Source organism: Bombina bombina, chromosome 2, assembly GCF_027579735.1.
Source record: "Bombina bombina isolate aBomBom1 chromosome 2, aBomBom1.pri, whole genome shotgun sequence".
In the NCBI taxonomy this organism is placed as follows: domain Eukaryota; kingdom Metazoa; phylum Chordata; class Amphibia; order Anura; family Bombinatoridae; genus Bombina; species Bombina bombina.
Window position 1 is genome coordinate 497,474,956 of NC_069500.1, and position 15,567 is coordinate 497,490,522.

Genomic DNA, 15,567 nt, shown 5'->3' on the forward strand with positions numbered 1-15,567 from the left:
GAAGAGCCACAAACTGAAAGTGTTTGTCCAAAAAGGCAAACCTTAGGAACTTGTAATGATCACTGTGGATAGAAACATGTAGATATGCATCTTTTAAGTCCACTGTCATAAATTGACCCTCCTGGATTAATGGAAGAATGGTACGAATAGTTTCCATCTTGAAAGATGGAACTCTGAGAAACTTGTTCAGACTCTTGAGGTCGAAGATAGGTCTGAAAATTCCCTCCTTCTTGGGAACTACAAATAGATTTGAATAAAAACCCTGCCCGTGTTCCTGTACAGGAACGGGAATAATCACTCCCAGGGAGGAGAGGTCTCTTAGACAATGCAAGAACGCCACTCTTTATCTGGTTTGCAGATAATCTTGAAAGAAGAAATCTTCCTCGGGGAGGAACATTTTTTAACTCCAGTTTGTATCCCTGGGACACTATTTCTATAGCCCAGGGATCCTAAACGTCTCGCACCCAAGCCTGAAAGAAGAAAGTCTGCCCCCTACCAGATCCGGTCCAGGAACGGGGGCATGCCCTTCAAGCTGTTTTGGAGTCAGCAGCAGGCTTCTTGGACTGTTTACCTTTGTTCCAAGGCTGGTTGGGTCTCCAAGTAGGCTTAGATTGCGAATAGTTTCCTTCCTGTTTAGAAGTGGAAGAGAAAGAATTTCCCTTGAAATTACGAAAGGAACGAAAATTACTTTGACGTGCTTTTTGTTTACTTCTCTTATCCTGAGGAAGGAGATGACCCTTACCTCCCGTGATGTCAGATAATTTCCTTCAGGCCAGGTCCAAACAAAGTCTTTCCTTTGTAAGGAATAGCTAGAAGCTTAGACTTGGATGACACGCCCGCAGACCAAGGCTTTAACCATAAAGCTCTGCGGGCTAGGATAGGGAACCCTGAACTCTTAGCTGCCAATTTAGTAATTTTCAGAGAAGCATCCGTAATAAAAGAATTGGCTAACTTCAGAGCTTTAATCCTATCTTGGATCTCCTCCAAAGAAGTCTCAGACTTAAGAGACTCGGACAGATCATCAAACCAATAAACTGCCGCACTAGTGACAGTAGCAATGCACGCAGCCGCCTGCAATATCAGACTCTGGTGAACATAAATCTTTTTAAGTAGACCCTCCAACTTCTTGTCCATGGGGTCTTTAGCCAAGCGAACTACTATTCCTATTGAGGATAGCTGTGCCTTTAAAGTGGAGATAGCCCCTTCTACTTCAGGAACTGATTGCCAAGCTTCCTTGATAGTGTCAGCTATAGGAAACATATTTTTGAAAATAGACGGAGAGAAGGGAATACCTGGTCTCTCCCATTCCTTAGAAACAATCTCCGAAGCTTGCTTAGGAAATGGAAAAACATCTAAGTAGGAACTTCGAAATATCTGTCCAATTTACTCGCCTTTGCAGGAACGACTACTACTGTGGAATCACAGTCGTCTAAGGTAACCAACACCTTCCTAAGTAACAGACGGAGGTGTTCTAGTTTAAATCTGAAAGAGAAAACCTCTGAATCAATCAAAGGTAATGAACTCTCTGAATCTGAAATCTCACCTTCTGATAGAACCTCTATACCCTCCATCTCAGTTCCCTGGGAGGGTACCTATGAGACTGCCACCATGGCATCAGAAACCTCACTGATAACATGGTTGTCTTTCCTCTTGTGCTTGCCTTGAAGCATAGGAAAAGCAGACAACGCATCGGAAATTGTGGAAGACATAAACGCAGCTATGTCTTTTAAAGTAACTCCAGCAGGTGCTAGAGTAGAAGTACAGGGCACTGCTTGTTCGGGCGTTAATGTTTGGGACGCTTGGGCGAGAAAGCTGCGGCATACTCTGATTCCTGAGAAGCATCCGCTTTAGAAAAATCTTCTCTAACTTAAAGCCCTCTCAATACATGGGGGGACAAAAAGGAATTGGTGGTTCCACATCGGCATCCAAACACATGGAGCGAGTAACATATTGCACAGCTCCTATGTCCAAACTGAAGCACAGAATAAATATATATATATATATATATATATATTATAATAAACTGCTACTGGCCCTTTAAATTTTAAAAAGCAAACTTTTTACAGTAAGAAAAACAACTGACTCCAAAAAGAAAAACGAAATTTATACACATAACTATTTGTAATGATAAAAAAAAGTGATACTGTGACTAAGTGTTAAAAGCAATCTATTTTCCTTAACGAAGAAAAAAAAAATATCCTCAATTAAGCAATCCTAAATACTTCCGATACCTCTACGCCTCAACAGCTCTGCTGAGGCGCCTACCTGCCACTGATTCTCCAGCTAAGTCCCAGCACTGCAGGAAAGGATCGCTTCCACACTGCGACAAACCGCTTGCTCTACTGACATGCGGTTCCAATGCGGCACTGAAGTAATCACTTTACAGATGAAAGGGAATAAAATGGAGCTCTCACAGCAAATCCGGAACAGCCCGTGTACTAGCCAAACTCCACACTGCAAAGCGTAATTAGAAAGCGTGCGAAAGGTAGCCCCGCCCACCGTGGGCGTTAGTAACACTCAAACCGACCGGTTTTCATTTTAGCAAAAAATAAACAGATAGGGAAAAAAGGCTTACTCCCCAGCCCCAGTGCCTGTACATAAACTGTCATAAAAACTGAACCCTCTATACACAGAGTATGTGTCCCATAATAAAGAGCCCCATACTGAGCCTCAAATGAAGTAACCAAGAAACTGATAGTGTTCTGGATGAATCGGAATATGAAGGTATGCATCCTGCAAGTCTATTGTGGACATATGTCCTTGCTGAACAAAAGGCAGAATAGTCCTTATAGTCACCATCTTGAAAGTTGGTACTCTTACATAACGATTCAAAATTTTCAGATCCAGAACTGGTCTGAATAAATTCTCTCTTTGGTACACTGAATAGTTTTGAATAAAACCCCAAACCTTGTTCCTGAGGAGGAACTGGCATGATTACCCCTGAAGACTCCAGATCTGAAACACTTCCGAAAAGCCTGAGCTTTTACTGGATTTACAGGGATGCGTGAGAAAAAAACAGAATTTATGTTTACCTGATAAATTACTTTCTCCAACGGTGTGTCCGGTCCACGGCGTCATCCTTACTTGTGGGATATTCTCTTCCCCAACAGGAAATGGCAAAGAGCCCAGCAAAGCTGGTCACATGATCCCTCCTAGGCTCCGCCTACCCCAGTCATTCGACCGACGTTAAGGAGGAATATTTGCATAGGAGAAACCATATGGTACCGTGGTGACTAGTTAAAGAAAATAAATTATCAGACCTGATTAAAAAAACCAGGGCGGGCCGTGGACCGGACACACCGTTGGAGAAAGTAATTTATCAGGTAAACATAAATTCTGTTTTCTCCAACATAGGTGTGTCCGGTCCACGGCGTCATCCTTACTTGTGGGAACCAATACCAAAGCTTTAGGACACGGATGAAGGGAGGGAGCAAATCAGGTCACCTAATGGAAGGCACCACGGCTTGCAAAACCTTTCTCCCAAAAATAGCCTCAGAAGAAGCAAAAGTATCAAACTTGTAAAATTTGGTAAAAGTGTGCAGTGAAGACCAAGTCGCTGCCCTACATATCTGATCAACAGAAGCCTCGTTCTTGAAGGCCCAAGTGGAAGCCACAGCCCTAGTGGAATGAGCTGTGATTCTTTCGGGAGGCTGCCGTCCGGCAGTCTCGTAAGCCAATCTGATGATGCTTTTAATCCAAAAAGAGAGAGAGGTAGAAGTTGCTTTTTGACCTCTCCTTTTACCGGAATAAACAACAAACAAGGAAGATGTTTGTCTAAAATCCTTTGTAGCATCCAAATAGAATTTTAGAGCGCGAACAACATCCAAATTGTGCAACAAACGTTCCTTCTTTGAAACTGGTTTCAGACACAGAGAAGGTACGATAATCTCCTGGTTAATGTTTTTGTTAGAAACAACTTTTGGAAGAAAACCAGGTTTAGTACGTAAAACCACCTTATCTGCATGGAACACCAGATAAGGAGGAGAACACTGCAGAGCAGATAATTCTGAAACTCTTCTGGCAGAAGAAATTGCAACTAAAAACAAAACTTTCCAAGATAATAACTTAATATCAACGGAATGCAAGGGTTCAAACGGAACCCCCTGAAGAACTGAAAGAACTAAATTGAGACTCCAAGGAGGAGTCAAAGGTTTGTAAACAGGCTTGATTCTAACCAGAGCCTGAACAAAGGCTTGAACATCTGGCACAGCAGCCAGTTTTTTGTGAAGTAACACCGACAAGGCAGAAATCTGTCCCTTCAGGGAACTTGCAGATAATCCCTTTTCCAATCCTTCTTGAAGGAAGGATAGAATCCTAGGAATCTTAACCTTGTCCCAAGGGAATCCTTTAGATTCACACCAACAGATATATTTTTTCCAAATTTTGTGGTAAATCTTTCTAGTTACAGGCTTTCTGGCCTGAACAAGAGTATCGATAACAGAATCTGAGAACCCTTGCTTCGATAAAATCAAGCGTTCAATCTCCAAGCAGCCAGCTGGAGTGAAACCAGATTCGGATGTTCGAACGGACCCTGAACAAGCAGGTCTCGTCTCAAAGGTAGCTTCCAAGGTGGAGCCGATGACATATTCACCAGATCTGCATACCAAGTCCTGCGTGGCCACGCAGGAGCTATCAAGATCACCGACGCCCTCTCCTGATTGATCCTGGCTACCAGCCTGGGGATGAGAGGAAACGGCGGGAACACATAAGCTAGTTTGAAGGTCCAAGGTGCTACTAGTGCATCCACTAGAGCCGCCTTGGGATCCCTGGATCTGGACCCGTAGCAAGGAACTTTGAAGTTCTGACGAGAGGCCATCAGATCCATGTCTGGAATGCCCCACAGCTGAGTGACTTGGGCAAAGATTTCCGGATGGAGTTCCCACTCCCCCGGATGCAATGTCTGACGACTCAGAAAATCCGCTTCCCAATTTTCCACTCCTGGGATGTGGATAGCAGACAGGTGGCAGGAGTGAGACTCCGCCCATAGAATGATTTTGGTCACTTCTTCCATCGCTAGGGAACTCCTTGTTCCCCCCTGATGGTTGATGTACGCAACAGTTGTCATGTTGTCTGATTGAAACCGTATGAACTTGGCCCTCGCTAGCTGAGGCCAAGCCTTGAGAGCATTGAATATCGCTCTCAGTTCCAGAATATTTATCGGTAGAAGAGATTCTTCCCGAGACCAAAGACCCTGAGCATTCAGGGCTCCCCAGACCGCGCCCCAGCCCATCAGACTGGCGTCGGTCGTGACAATGACCCACTCTGGTCTGCGGAATGTCATCCCTTGTGACAGGTTGTCCAGGGACAGCCACCAACGGAGTGAGTCTCTGGTCCTCTGATTTACTTGTATCTTCGGAGACAAGTCTGTATAGTCCCCATTCCACTGACTGAGCATGCACAGTTGTAATGGTCTTAGATGAATGCGCGCAAAAGGAACTATGTCCATTGCCGCTACCATCAACCCGATCACTTCCATGCACTGAGCTATGGAAGGAAGAGGAACGGAATGAAGTATCCGACAAGAGTCTAGAAGTTTTGTTTTTCTGGCCTCTGTCAGAAAAATCCTCATTTCTAAGGAGTCTATTATTGTTCCCAAGAAGGGAACCCTTGTTGACGGGGATAGAGAACTCTTTTCCACGTTCACTTTCCATCCGTGAGATCTGAGAAAGGCCAGGACAATGTCCGTGTGAGCCTTTGCTTGAGGAAGGGACGACGCTTGAATCAGAATGTCGTCCAAGTAAGGTACTACAGCAATGCCCCTTGGTCTTAGCACAGCTAGAAGGGACCCTAGTACTTTTGTGAAAATCCTTGGAGCAGTGGCTAATCCGAAAGGAAGCGCCACGAACTGGTAATGTTTGTCCAGGAATGCGAACCTCAGGAACCGATGATGTTCCTTGTGGATAGGAATATGTAGATACGCATCCTTTAAATCCACCGTGGTCATGAATTGACCTTCCTGGATGGAAGGAAGAATAGTTCGAATGGTTTCCATCTTGAACGATGGAACCTTGAGAAACTTGTTTAAGATCTTGAGATCTAAGATTGGTCTGAACGTTCCCTCTTTTTTGGGAACTATGAACAGATTGGAGTTAAACACTAAAAAACTCTAAGCCATCTCCGTGGAGATGTTGCCTGTACAACGGCAAAGAGAATGACTGGGGTAGGCGGAGCCTAGGAGGGATCATGTGACCAGCTTTGCTGGGCTCTTTGCCATTTCCTGTTGGGGAAGAGAATATCCCACAAGTAAGGATGACGCCGTGGACCGGACACACCTATGTTGGAGAAAATCTTCTCACAGGTCTTACTTTGAATCCTATTCGATACCCCTGAGAGACAATGCTCTGAATCCTATGATTTTGGACAGATTTTATAAAAAAATCCTTGAAAAACCTTAATCTGCCCCCTACCAGCTGAGCTGGAATGAGGGCCGCACCTTCATGCAGACTTAGGGGCAGACTTTGGTTTCCTAAATGGCTTGGATTTATTCCAATTAGAGGAAGGCTTCCAACTGGAAGCAGATTCCTTGGGAGGAGGATTGAGTTTTTGATCCTTATTCTGACGAAAGGAACGAAAACAGTTAGAAGCCTTAGATTTACCCTTAGGTTTTTTATCCTGAGGCAGAAAAACTCCTTTTCCTCCAGTGATAGTTGAAATATAATCCAACTGAGAACCAAATAAATTATTACCTTGGAAAGAAAGATAGTAATCTAGATTTAGATGTCATATCAGCATTCCAAGATTTAAGCCACAAAGCTCTTCTAGCTAATACAGCTAAAGACATGGATCTAACATCAGTTTTGATATAAAAAATGGCATCACAAATAAAATTATTAGCATGTTGCAGTAAGCGAGTAATGCTAGATATGTCAGGATCCAATTCTTGTTGAACTAAATTCTCCAACCAAAAAGTTGAGGCAGCCGCAACATCAGCCAAAGAAATAGCAGGTCTGAGAAGAAGACCTGAATATAAATAGGCCTTCCTTAGATAGGATTCAAGCTTCCTATCTAAAGGATCCTTAAAGGAAGTACTATCTTCTATAGGAATAGTGGTACGTTTAGCAAGAGTAGAAATAGCCCCATCAACTTTGGGGATATTTTCCCAAAACTCTATAGATTTTGCTGGTAAAGGATACAATTTTTTAAACCTTGAAGGAATAAAAGTACCACCTGGCTTATTACATTCTCTAGAAATCATCAGAAATAGCCTCAGGAATAGGAAAAAACCCTGGGGAAACCACAGGAGGTTTAAAAACAGCATTTAAATGTTTATTAGACTGAACTTAAATAGGACTGGTTACCTCAATATCCAAAGTAATTAACACTTTTAATAAAGAACGCATATACTCTATTTTAAGTAAGTAGATTTGTCAGTGTCAATGTCTGAGGAAGGATCTTCTGAATCAGATAGATCCTCATCAGAAGAGGATAAATTATTATGTTGCTGGTCATTTGAAATTTCATCAGCTAAATGAGAAGTTTTAAAAGACCTTTTACATTTATTAGAAGGTGGAAATGCAGACAAAGCCTTCAGAATAGAATCAGATACAAATTCTTTAAACTTTACAGGTATATCATGTACATTAGAAGTTGAAGGAACTGCAATTGGCAATGTACTATTACTGATGGAAACACTATCTGCATGTAAAAGTTTATCATGACAACTATTACAAATGACATTTGGTGGAATAATTTTTACACTTTTACACAAATGCACTTAGCTTTGGTAGAATCGATGTCAGGCAGCAATGTTCCAGCAGAAACTTCTGAGGCAGGATCAGATTGGGACATCTTGCTCAATGTAAGAGAAAAAACATAAAGCAAAATTATCTATTTCCTTATATGACAGTTTCAGGAATGGGAAAAAAAGCAAAAGCATAGGCCTCTGATAGAGAAAAAAAGCAAGAGGCAAACATCAATGGGGTATTGAAATAATGAAAAAAAATTTGGCGCCAAGTATGACGCACAACGTAACTTAAACTTTTTTTTGTCGACAAAAATAACCGGAAATGACTCGCGTCACTGACGCCGCCGTGTGAAAGGTCTCTGCGTCACGTATGACGCCGGAAATCAGGAAGTTGCGTGAAACGTCTTTCCGCAGGGAAATCATCGTTTTCCTAAGTGATACTCATTTCACGTCCCTCTGACATTCGCTGTACTCTTGAGATGAATCGGGCTTCAACAATGCTGAGAAGAGCATATCAACATAGAAATCTTAGCACAAACTTACTTCACCACCTCCATAGGAGGCAAAGTTTGTAAAACTGAATTGTGTTTGTGGTGAGGGGTGTATTTATAGGCATTTTGAGGTTTGGGAAACTTTGCCCCTCCTGGTAGGATTGTATATCCCATATGTCACTAGCTCATAGACTCTTGCCAGTTACATGAAAGAAATAAAGTGTTCAATCTCCAAGCAGTCAGCTGCAGAGAAACTAGATTCTGATGTTGGAAGGGCCCCTGATTGAGAAGGCCCTGCCTCAATGGAAGCTTCCACGGCGGCAGAGAGGACATGTCCATTAGATCGGCATACGCAAGTCCTGCAAGGCCGGATGTTTGATCCGAGTAATCACCCGGGGAAGGAGAGCAAACTGTGGAAACACATAAGCTAGGTTGAACGACCAAGGAAATGCTAAGGCATCTATCAGTTCGGCCTGAGGATCCCTTGACCAGGATCCGTATCTTGGGAGCTTGGCATTCTGACGAGACGCCATCAGATCTAATTCCGGTCTGCCCCATCTGAGAATCAGAGTGGCAAAGACCTCCGGATGGAGTTCCCACTCCCCCGGATGAAACATCTGCTTAAAAAGTCCGCTTCCCAGTTGTCCACTCCTGGGATGTAGATTGCTGACAGATAAGAGTGGGCCTCCGTCCTCAAATTATCTTGGATACTTCTGTCATCGCTAAGGAACTCCTTGTTCCTCCCTGATGATTGATGTAAGCCACAGTCGTGATGTTGTCCAACTGAAAACGGATGAATTTGGCCGAAGCCAATGGAGGCCAAGCCTGAAGAGCATTGAATATTGCTCTCAATTCCAGAATATTGATTGGAAGTAGAGACTCTGACCTAGTCCACACACCCTGAGCCTTCAGGGAATTCCAGACTGCACCCCAACCTAGTAGACTGGCGTCCGTTGTCACTATAACTCATGAGGGTCTGCGGAAGCACGTCCCTTGGGACAGATGATCCGGCGACAACAAAGAAGAGTCTCTTGTCTCCTGATCCAGACCTGAGGAGACAAATTTGCATGATTTCCATTCCACTGCCTGAGCATGCTCGGTTGCAGTGGTCGGAGATGAAAACGAGCAAACGGAATGATGTCCATTGCCGCTACCATTAATCCAATTACCTCCATGCACTGAGCCACTGATGGCTGAGGATTGGACTGAAGGGCTCGGCATGTATTCAGAATCTAACTTTCTGACCTCCGTCAAGAAAATTTTAATGGATATGGAATCTAGAGTTCCCAAGAAGGGAACCCTTGTCTGTGGAAGTAATGAACTCTTTTCTAGATTAATCTTCCACTCGTGAGTCCTCAGAAAAGACAGAACCATGTCTGTATGAGATTTTGTCAGATGGTAAGACGCCTGGATCAGAATATCGACCAGATAAGGCGCCACTGCAATGTACCACGACCTGAGAACCTCCAGAAGTGACCCTAGAACCTTTGTGAAGATCCTGGGTGCTGTAATCAACCCGAAGGGAAGAGCCACAAAATGTTTGTCCAGGAAGGCAAACCTTAGGAACTGGTTATGATCCTTGTGGATAGGAATATGAAGATATGCATCCTTCAAGTCCACGGTAGTCAAATATTCACCCTCCTGGATCAATGGCAGAATTTTTTCGAATAGTCTCCATCTTGAAGGATGGGACCCTGAGAAACTTGTTTAGACTTTTTAGATCTAAAATAGGTTGAAACGTGCCCTCTTTTTTTGGGGACCAAGAAAAGATTTGAATAAAACCCCTGCCCCTATTCCAGTATTGGAACGGGACGAATTACTCCCATAGTAGAGAGGTTTTTTACACAAAGTAAGAACGCCTCTCTTTATCTGGTCTACAGACAATCGTGAAAGAAGAAACCTCCCCCTTGGAAGAGAATTTTTGAATTCCAGTTGATACCCTTGGGACACTATTTCCAGTGTCCAGGGGTCCTGAACATCTTACCCAAGCCTGGGCAAAGAGAGAAAGTCTGCCCCCTACTAGATCCGGTCCCGTGTCTTGGTAGCAGCAGGCTTCTTGGGTCGTTTACCCTTGTTCCAAGCCTGGTTGGGTCACCAGACAGACTTGGCCTGAGCAATATTCCCTTCCTGTTTAGCGGAAGAAGAGGAAGAAGAGGGGACTCCTTTGAAGTTCCGAAAGGAACAAAAATTATTTTTTTTACCCCTTAGTTTAGCTGTTCTATCCTGAGGTAGGAGATGACTTTTACCTCCCGTAATGTCAGAAATGATTTCTTTCAAGTCAGGCCGAATAGGGTTTTTCCTTTGAAAGGAATAGCCAAAAGCTTTGACTTGGATGACACATCAGCAGACCAAGATTTTAACCATTACGCTCTACGCGCTAAAATTGCAAATCCGGCAATCTTAGCCGCCAATTTGGCAATCTGAAAGGCGGCATCCGTAATAAAAGAATTAGTCAGCTTAAAAGCCTTTATTCTATCTAAAATTACCTCTAAAATGAGTCAGTCTTTAGAGACTTTCAAGGCGTCAAACCAGAAGGTCGCCGCAGTGGTAACTGGTACCATGCAGGCCGTCTGTTGTAAAAGGAAAACTTGATGAATAAATAACTTTAGAAGACCCTCCAATTTCTTATCCATAGGGTCTTTGAAATCACAACTGTCCTCAAAAGGAATAGTACGCTTAGCCAGGGTAGATATAGCTCCCTCCACCTTAGGTACTGTTTGCAAGAGTACCGAACAGTGTCAGATATGGGATACATTTTCTTAAAATTAGGAGGTGAGAACAGGATCTTTCCCATTCCCACGTAATAATTTCCGAGGTTCTCTTAGGAACAGGAAAAACAGTAAGCAGGCACCTCTAAGTATTTGTCCATCTTACACAATTTCTCTGGTGGTACCACAGAGTCAGTCATCCAGAGTCGCTAAAACCTCCCGAAGTAACAGACGGAGGTGTTCAAGCTTAAATCTAAAGGACATGACGTCTGAGTCGGTCTGAGGTAACATACTTCCCGAATCGGAAAGTTCCCCCTCAGACAGAAAGTTCCCTGACCCCCAATTCAGATCCCTGTGAGGGTACATCAGAAATAGCCAGCAAAGCATCAGAGATCGCAGTATTCAAATTTACTTCTGTCCTGCTGCGTTTGCCCTGTAACACTGGCAACTTAGATAAAACCTTTGTAAGGGTAGATGACATAACTGCAGAGTAAATGAAGTAGACGATGTTGAAGAACCCGGCGTCGCTTGAGTGGGCGTTAAAGGTTGTGACGCTTGGGGAGAAAGTAGCGGCATACCCCGATTCTCAGACTGAGAATCATCCTTAAACACACTTTCCTTAAAGAAAAACTGCTCTTTACATTGTAAGGCCCTTGCAGTACGAGGGACAAAAAGTAAGAGGGGGTTCCACAATGGCATCTAAACACATAGAACAAGTAGTTTTCTCAACTTCAGACATGTTAAAAAGACTAGCAATAGTCCTTTACTTAATATATTTTACTCTGAAGTCAAAACATATACTCAAACTTTGAACTAAAAAGCGTACTGTGCCTTTAAATAATAAAAGCGCAATTTTTCTATTAGTCAAAACAACATCTGCGGCAAAAAAAAAAAAAAAATGTCCTTATGTTCCCAAATTAGCTTAACAATATTGCACCGCTTGTTTGGTAATGTTATATATCAAATTTATCACTTTTATCAATTTGTCACTCCAGGACCCTGTACCTCGCCACAGCTCTGCTGCGGCGCCTACCTGCCCCCAGATCACACTGATTCCGTTTAAGAAGCGCTCTAAGTCTCTTCATTCGTGTACAAAAACAACTTAGGCCCCACCGGAGCCCAGGACCTTACTGCTAAACCGGATGAGTACTGCACGGCTGAGCTTGTGAAATTAGGCCCCGCCCACCGCGGGCGTAACTCGAGCCGTACCGAGACCCGCATGGGAAGTAAAACATGTCGGTTTTCAAATATAAAATGTTAAGCCATGTGCCCCTCTATACATACACTTGAATAATAAAGCTCAACTTCATTAAAAAAACTGCACTCTCATGCCAGCTAGTGATATAACGATAGCCCTTAGGCAGCAAACCGCATCTCCCAGCGTCAGCCCACACTGAATACACATAAGTGAAACATACTGATAAGTAGGGAATTCCAAGTACACCATTTCCATAATATAGTGCATACAGATTACCCCTCCCCAGATAGGGAATGTCAGCCTGTTCTGATGTATTAAGTCTGCCCAGAAACAAAATGACTGAACATACCTCAATGCTGCTTGTAGCAGGACACGGTTCTCCACACTGAAGATTTTACACTACCTTCAACTGCTCTGTGGAAACCAGCAGGATCTTAGATAATGTTTCCCAAGATCATCATCAGGGCAGAATAATAAGAGGTCTTCACACCTCTTAGGAATAAGTGATTGACGATTTCTCCCCGAGAAAAATTAGTACTCACTGGCACCATTTTAAAATTAAAAAAACTTCTTGATTGAAGAACCTAAACACACACCTCACACATACATACAGATATATATATATATATATATACACACACACACACGCAGCTCTGCTGCTCTTTGCCACTTCCTGCTGACCATGAGGCGTAATCCCATAAGGATGAAATCCGTGGACTCGTCATATCTTGAAAAAGAAAAGGGAGGTAGGAGATTAATCTCTTTCCAAAGTTTGAAAATCTGAATTGTGGGTGTGGTGAGGAGTGTATTTATAGGCATTTTGAGGTTTGGGAAACTTTGCCCCTCCTCGTAGGATTGTATATCCCATACGTCACTAGCTTATGGACTCTTGCCAATTACATGAAAGAAAAATCTTTTAACACTGTTCCTTTGAGAACATTCATTCCCAAAGTAATCAAAGACTGACAGGGCTTGATATAATCTTTTAATTGACCACTATAATGTGTGTGTCAAATTAATGCCAATACCTCCCTTTAACCTGTAGAAAATAGACAAGGACAGAAATACCTCTACAGATGATCTCTGCAGAGGAATTAAAGAAATACCTCCTCTTCCGCTATAAGCTGCGCCACAATAGTAAAAGTGTGCGCTTTTAGAAGAAATACTGCCTCAGAGAATGATCCGCCACTCTTCTGTATGACAAAGGCATTCATTACATAAAATATCGAACGGAATTCTGTTCCGTTAAATGTCTTGGGAGTTAGACCTTTCCTAAACTGAGACACGTAAAACACCCATATGTTTCTCCAACCTGATTCCCAGGGAATAAATAAAACCTACTGAGCCACCAGTGATTCTAACACGTTATCTCTCTAAGCCACAGTGCCTGCACCCTGCCATCCTGTTTAATACAGTAACGTAGTCCCAAATAAAGTGCAGTTTATTCTTACGTGCCAGTGTTCTGTTTCCCCCCTGCACCTCTGGCTGTCCGGCAGGGCAGCTCACACATGAGAGGAAGCCACTCCAGAGACCGGTGGGTGAAAAGAAAGGACAGAGTAAACCTACTCTGGCTTTCTATACAAGGGCAGCAACCTGTTAGGAACTTGTGAGGTGGGCCTCACTGTGATTTCCTAACTGCTTGAATGCTACCACTGCCCTACTGGACACCAACATGGAGTACAGCTAATCCCAACCTTGATAGGAAAGATCAAAGCAAACCTACTCTGGCTTTCAAAATTGTAAAAGACTTTTCTTCAATCAAGATTTTATTGACACTAAACTTCACCTCCTCCTTGCACTGAAGGCAAAGAGAACGACAAATTCAGAATCTTCAGCAGAGCGTCTCTCTGCCTACATCCATGAAATGAGTGAAAGAACTACTGGGAGGGATAGATATTTTATTGCTTTGTTTGGGGTGTCTATAAAGCCTCCTGGTGGCCAGGTGAAGTATTTCCCATAGGTTATAAATTAATTTTGTGTACTCACTGCCATTAGAAAGAAAACAGATTTTACTGAAATGATAAAAAGCACACAATATAAAAACAATACACTTTTATTCTAGAAGTCGCAAAGGTATCAAAATGAAAAGTACAATAAGGGAGCATATTAAACAGGCTTGAAATGAATGAGCATGGTGACCAAAACAAAAAGCCAGAAGCTGACACTAGACAAGGGATATGGTGCCGGGTAGAATTTTTAAGAGTCTTCTTCATTTGCACTGTCTCCTTCATCTTCACCTTCTTCTGTTTCTTTGTCACCATCTTTAATTTCTTCCAGCTGAATGAACAGAAGGGATATATTAAAACCAGTAAGACATTAAGGGACAGTATAGTCAAAATTAAACTTTCATGATTCAGATAGGGCATGCAATGTTAAACTTTCCAATTTACTTTTATTAAATCTTTGTTCTCTTGGTATTCTTTATTGAAAGTTAAACCTAATAATTCTGGAGTAGACCATTTAAAAAGGGACATACAACCGAAATCTTTTGTGGAAAGGGATACCGAGGTAAATTTAGGAGCTGCCGATTGGTGGCTGCACAAATATGCCTCACGTTATTGGCTCATCCAATGCACTCATCTAGCTACCAGTAGTGCATAGCTGCTTCAACAAAGGATACCAAAAAAATGAAGTTAGATAAATTGGAAAGTAGTTTAAGATTGTATGCTCTCTAAATCATGAAAGAAAATTGGGTTTTATGTCCCTTTAGATTCCACCACATATAGAAATTTGTTTAATTTAATCATTAATACAAATGCCCTTAAAGGGACACTCAAGTCAAAATTAATCTCTTATTTAGAGAGCATGCAATTTTAAACAACTTCACAATTACTTCAATTAACAAAATGTGCTGTCTTTATATTTAAACTGAGTCACCAGCTGCTACTGAGCATGTCCAAGAAATCAGAATAAAAATGTATATATGCATTTGTGATTGGATGATGGCTGTCACATGGTACAGGGAGTGGAAATAAACAAATTAAAATTGACAAAAAATAAAATAAAAAATCTACTCGATTGAAGTTCAAAGTGCTATTGCAATTTCATTTTATCATGCATTTGTTGATTATGCAAATCTATTGTGTTTACTGGTCCTTTAAATAAAATCAAACATTTGATTAGAAAAATCATCTCCCCTTTAATGTGTTCTCACTTAACCATTTTAGTTGCCAGTAGGGGATGCACTGATACTAGCATCGGTACCGATACTAAGCATTTGGACAAATACTTGTACAAAATACTCCGATACCTCAACCAATACTTTTGGGCAGCATTGTTAGGGAAGGAGGTACGCAACGCAAGGAAGCTTCTGCCCTTAATGTGCCCAGAGCTGCACTAACAATTGTTTTGAAAGATCGCTACAATAGAGGGGGCAGACCCACGCTGTGAGGGAAAGAGGGACGCAAGGGAGCTTCTGCTCTTAATGTGCTCAGAGCTGCACTAACAAATGTTTCCAGAGAGTGCTACAGTAGAGGGGGCGGACTC

At 42.4% G+C, this 15,567-nt stretch overlaps 1 protein-coding gene across 3 annotated transcripts in view; it reads right to left on the bottom strand.

The window, feature by feature from the left end:
- Positions 1-14,118: 14,118 nt before the first annotated feature.
- The window catches only part of HNRNPC (heterogeneous nuclear ribonucleoprotein C), a 32,115-nt gene continuing 30,666 nt past the window's right edge, over positions 14,119-15,567 (bottom strand). For all 3 annotated transcript variants that reach the window (XM_053702230.1, XM_053702229.1, XM_053702228.1), the window contains one exon: positions 14,119-14,358. In XM_053702230.1, coding sequence (XP_053558205.1) covers positions 14,278-14,358 — 81 coding nt within the window. In that variant the 3' untranslated portion in view covers positions 14,119-14,277. The remainder of the gene's footprint in view (positions 14,359-15,567) is intronic.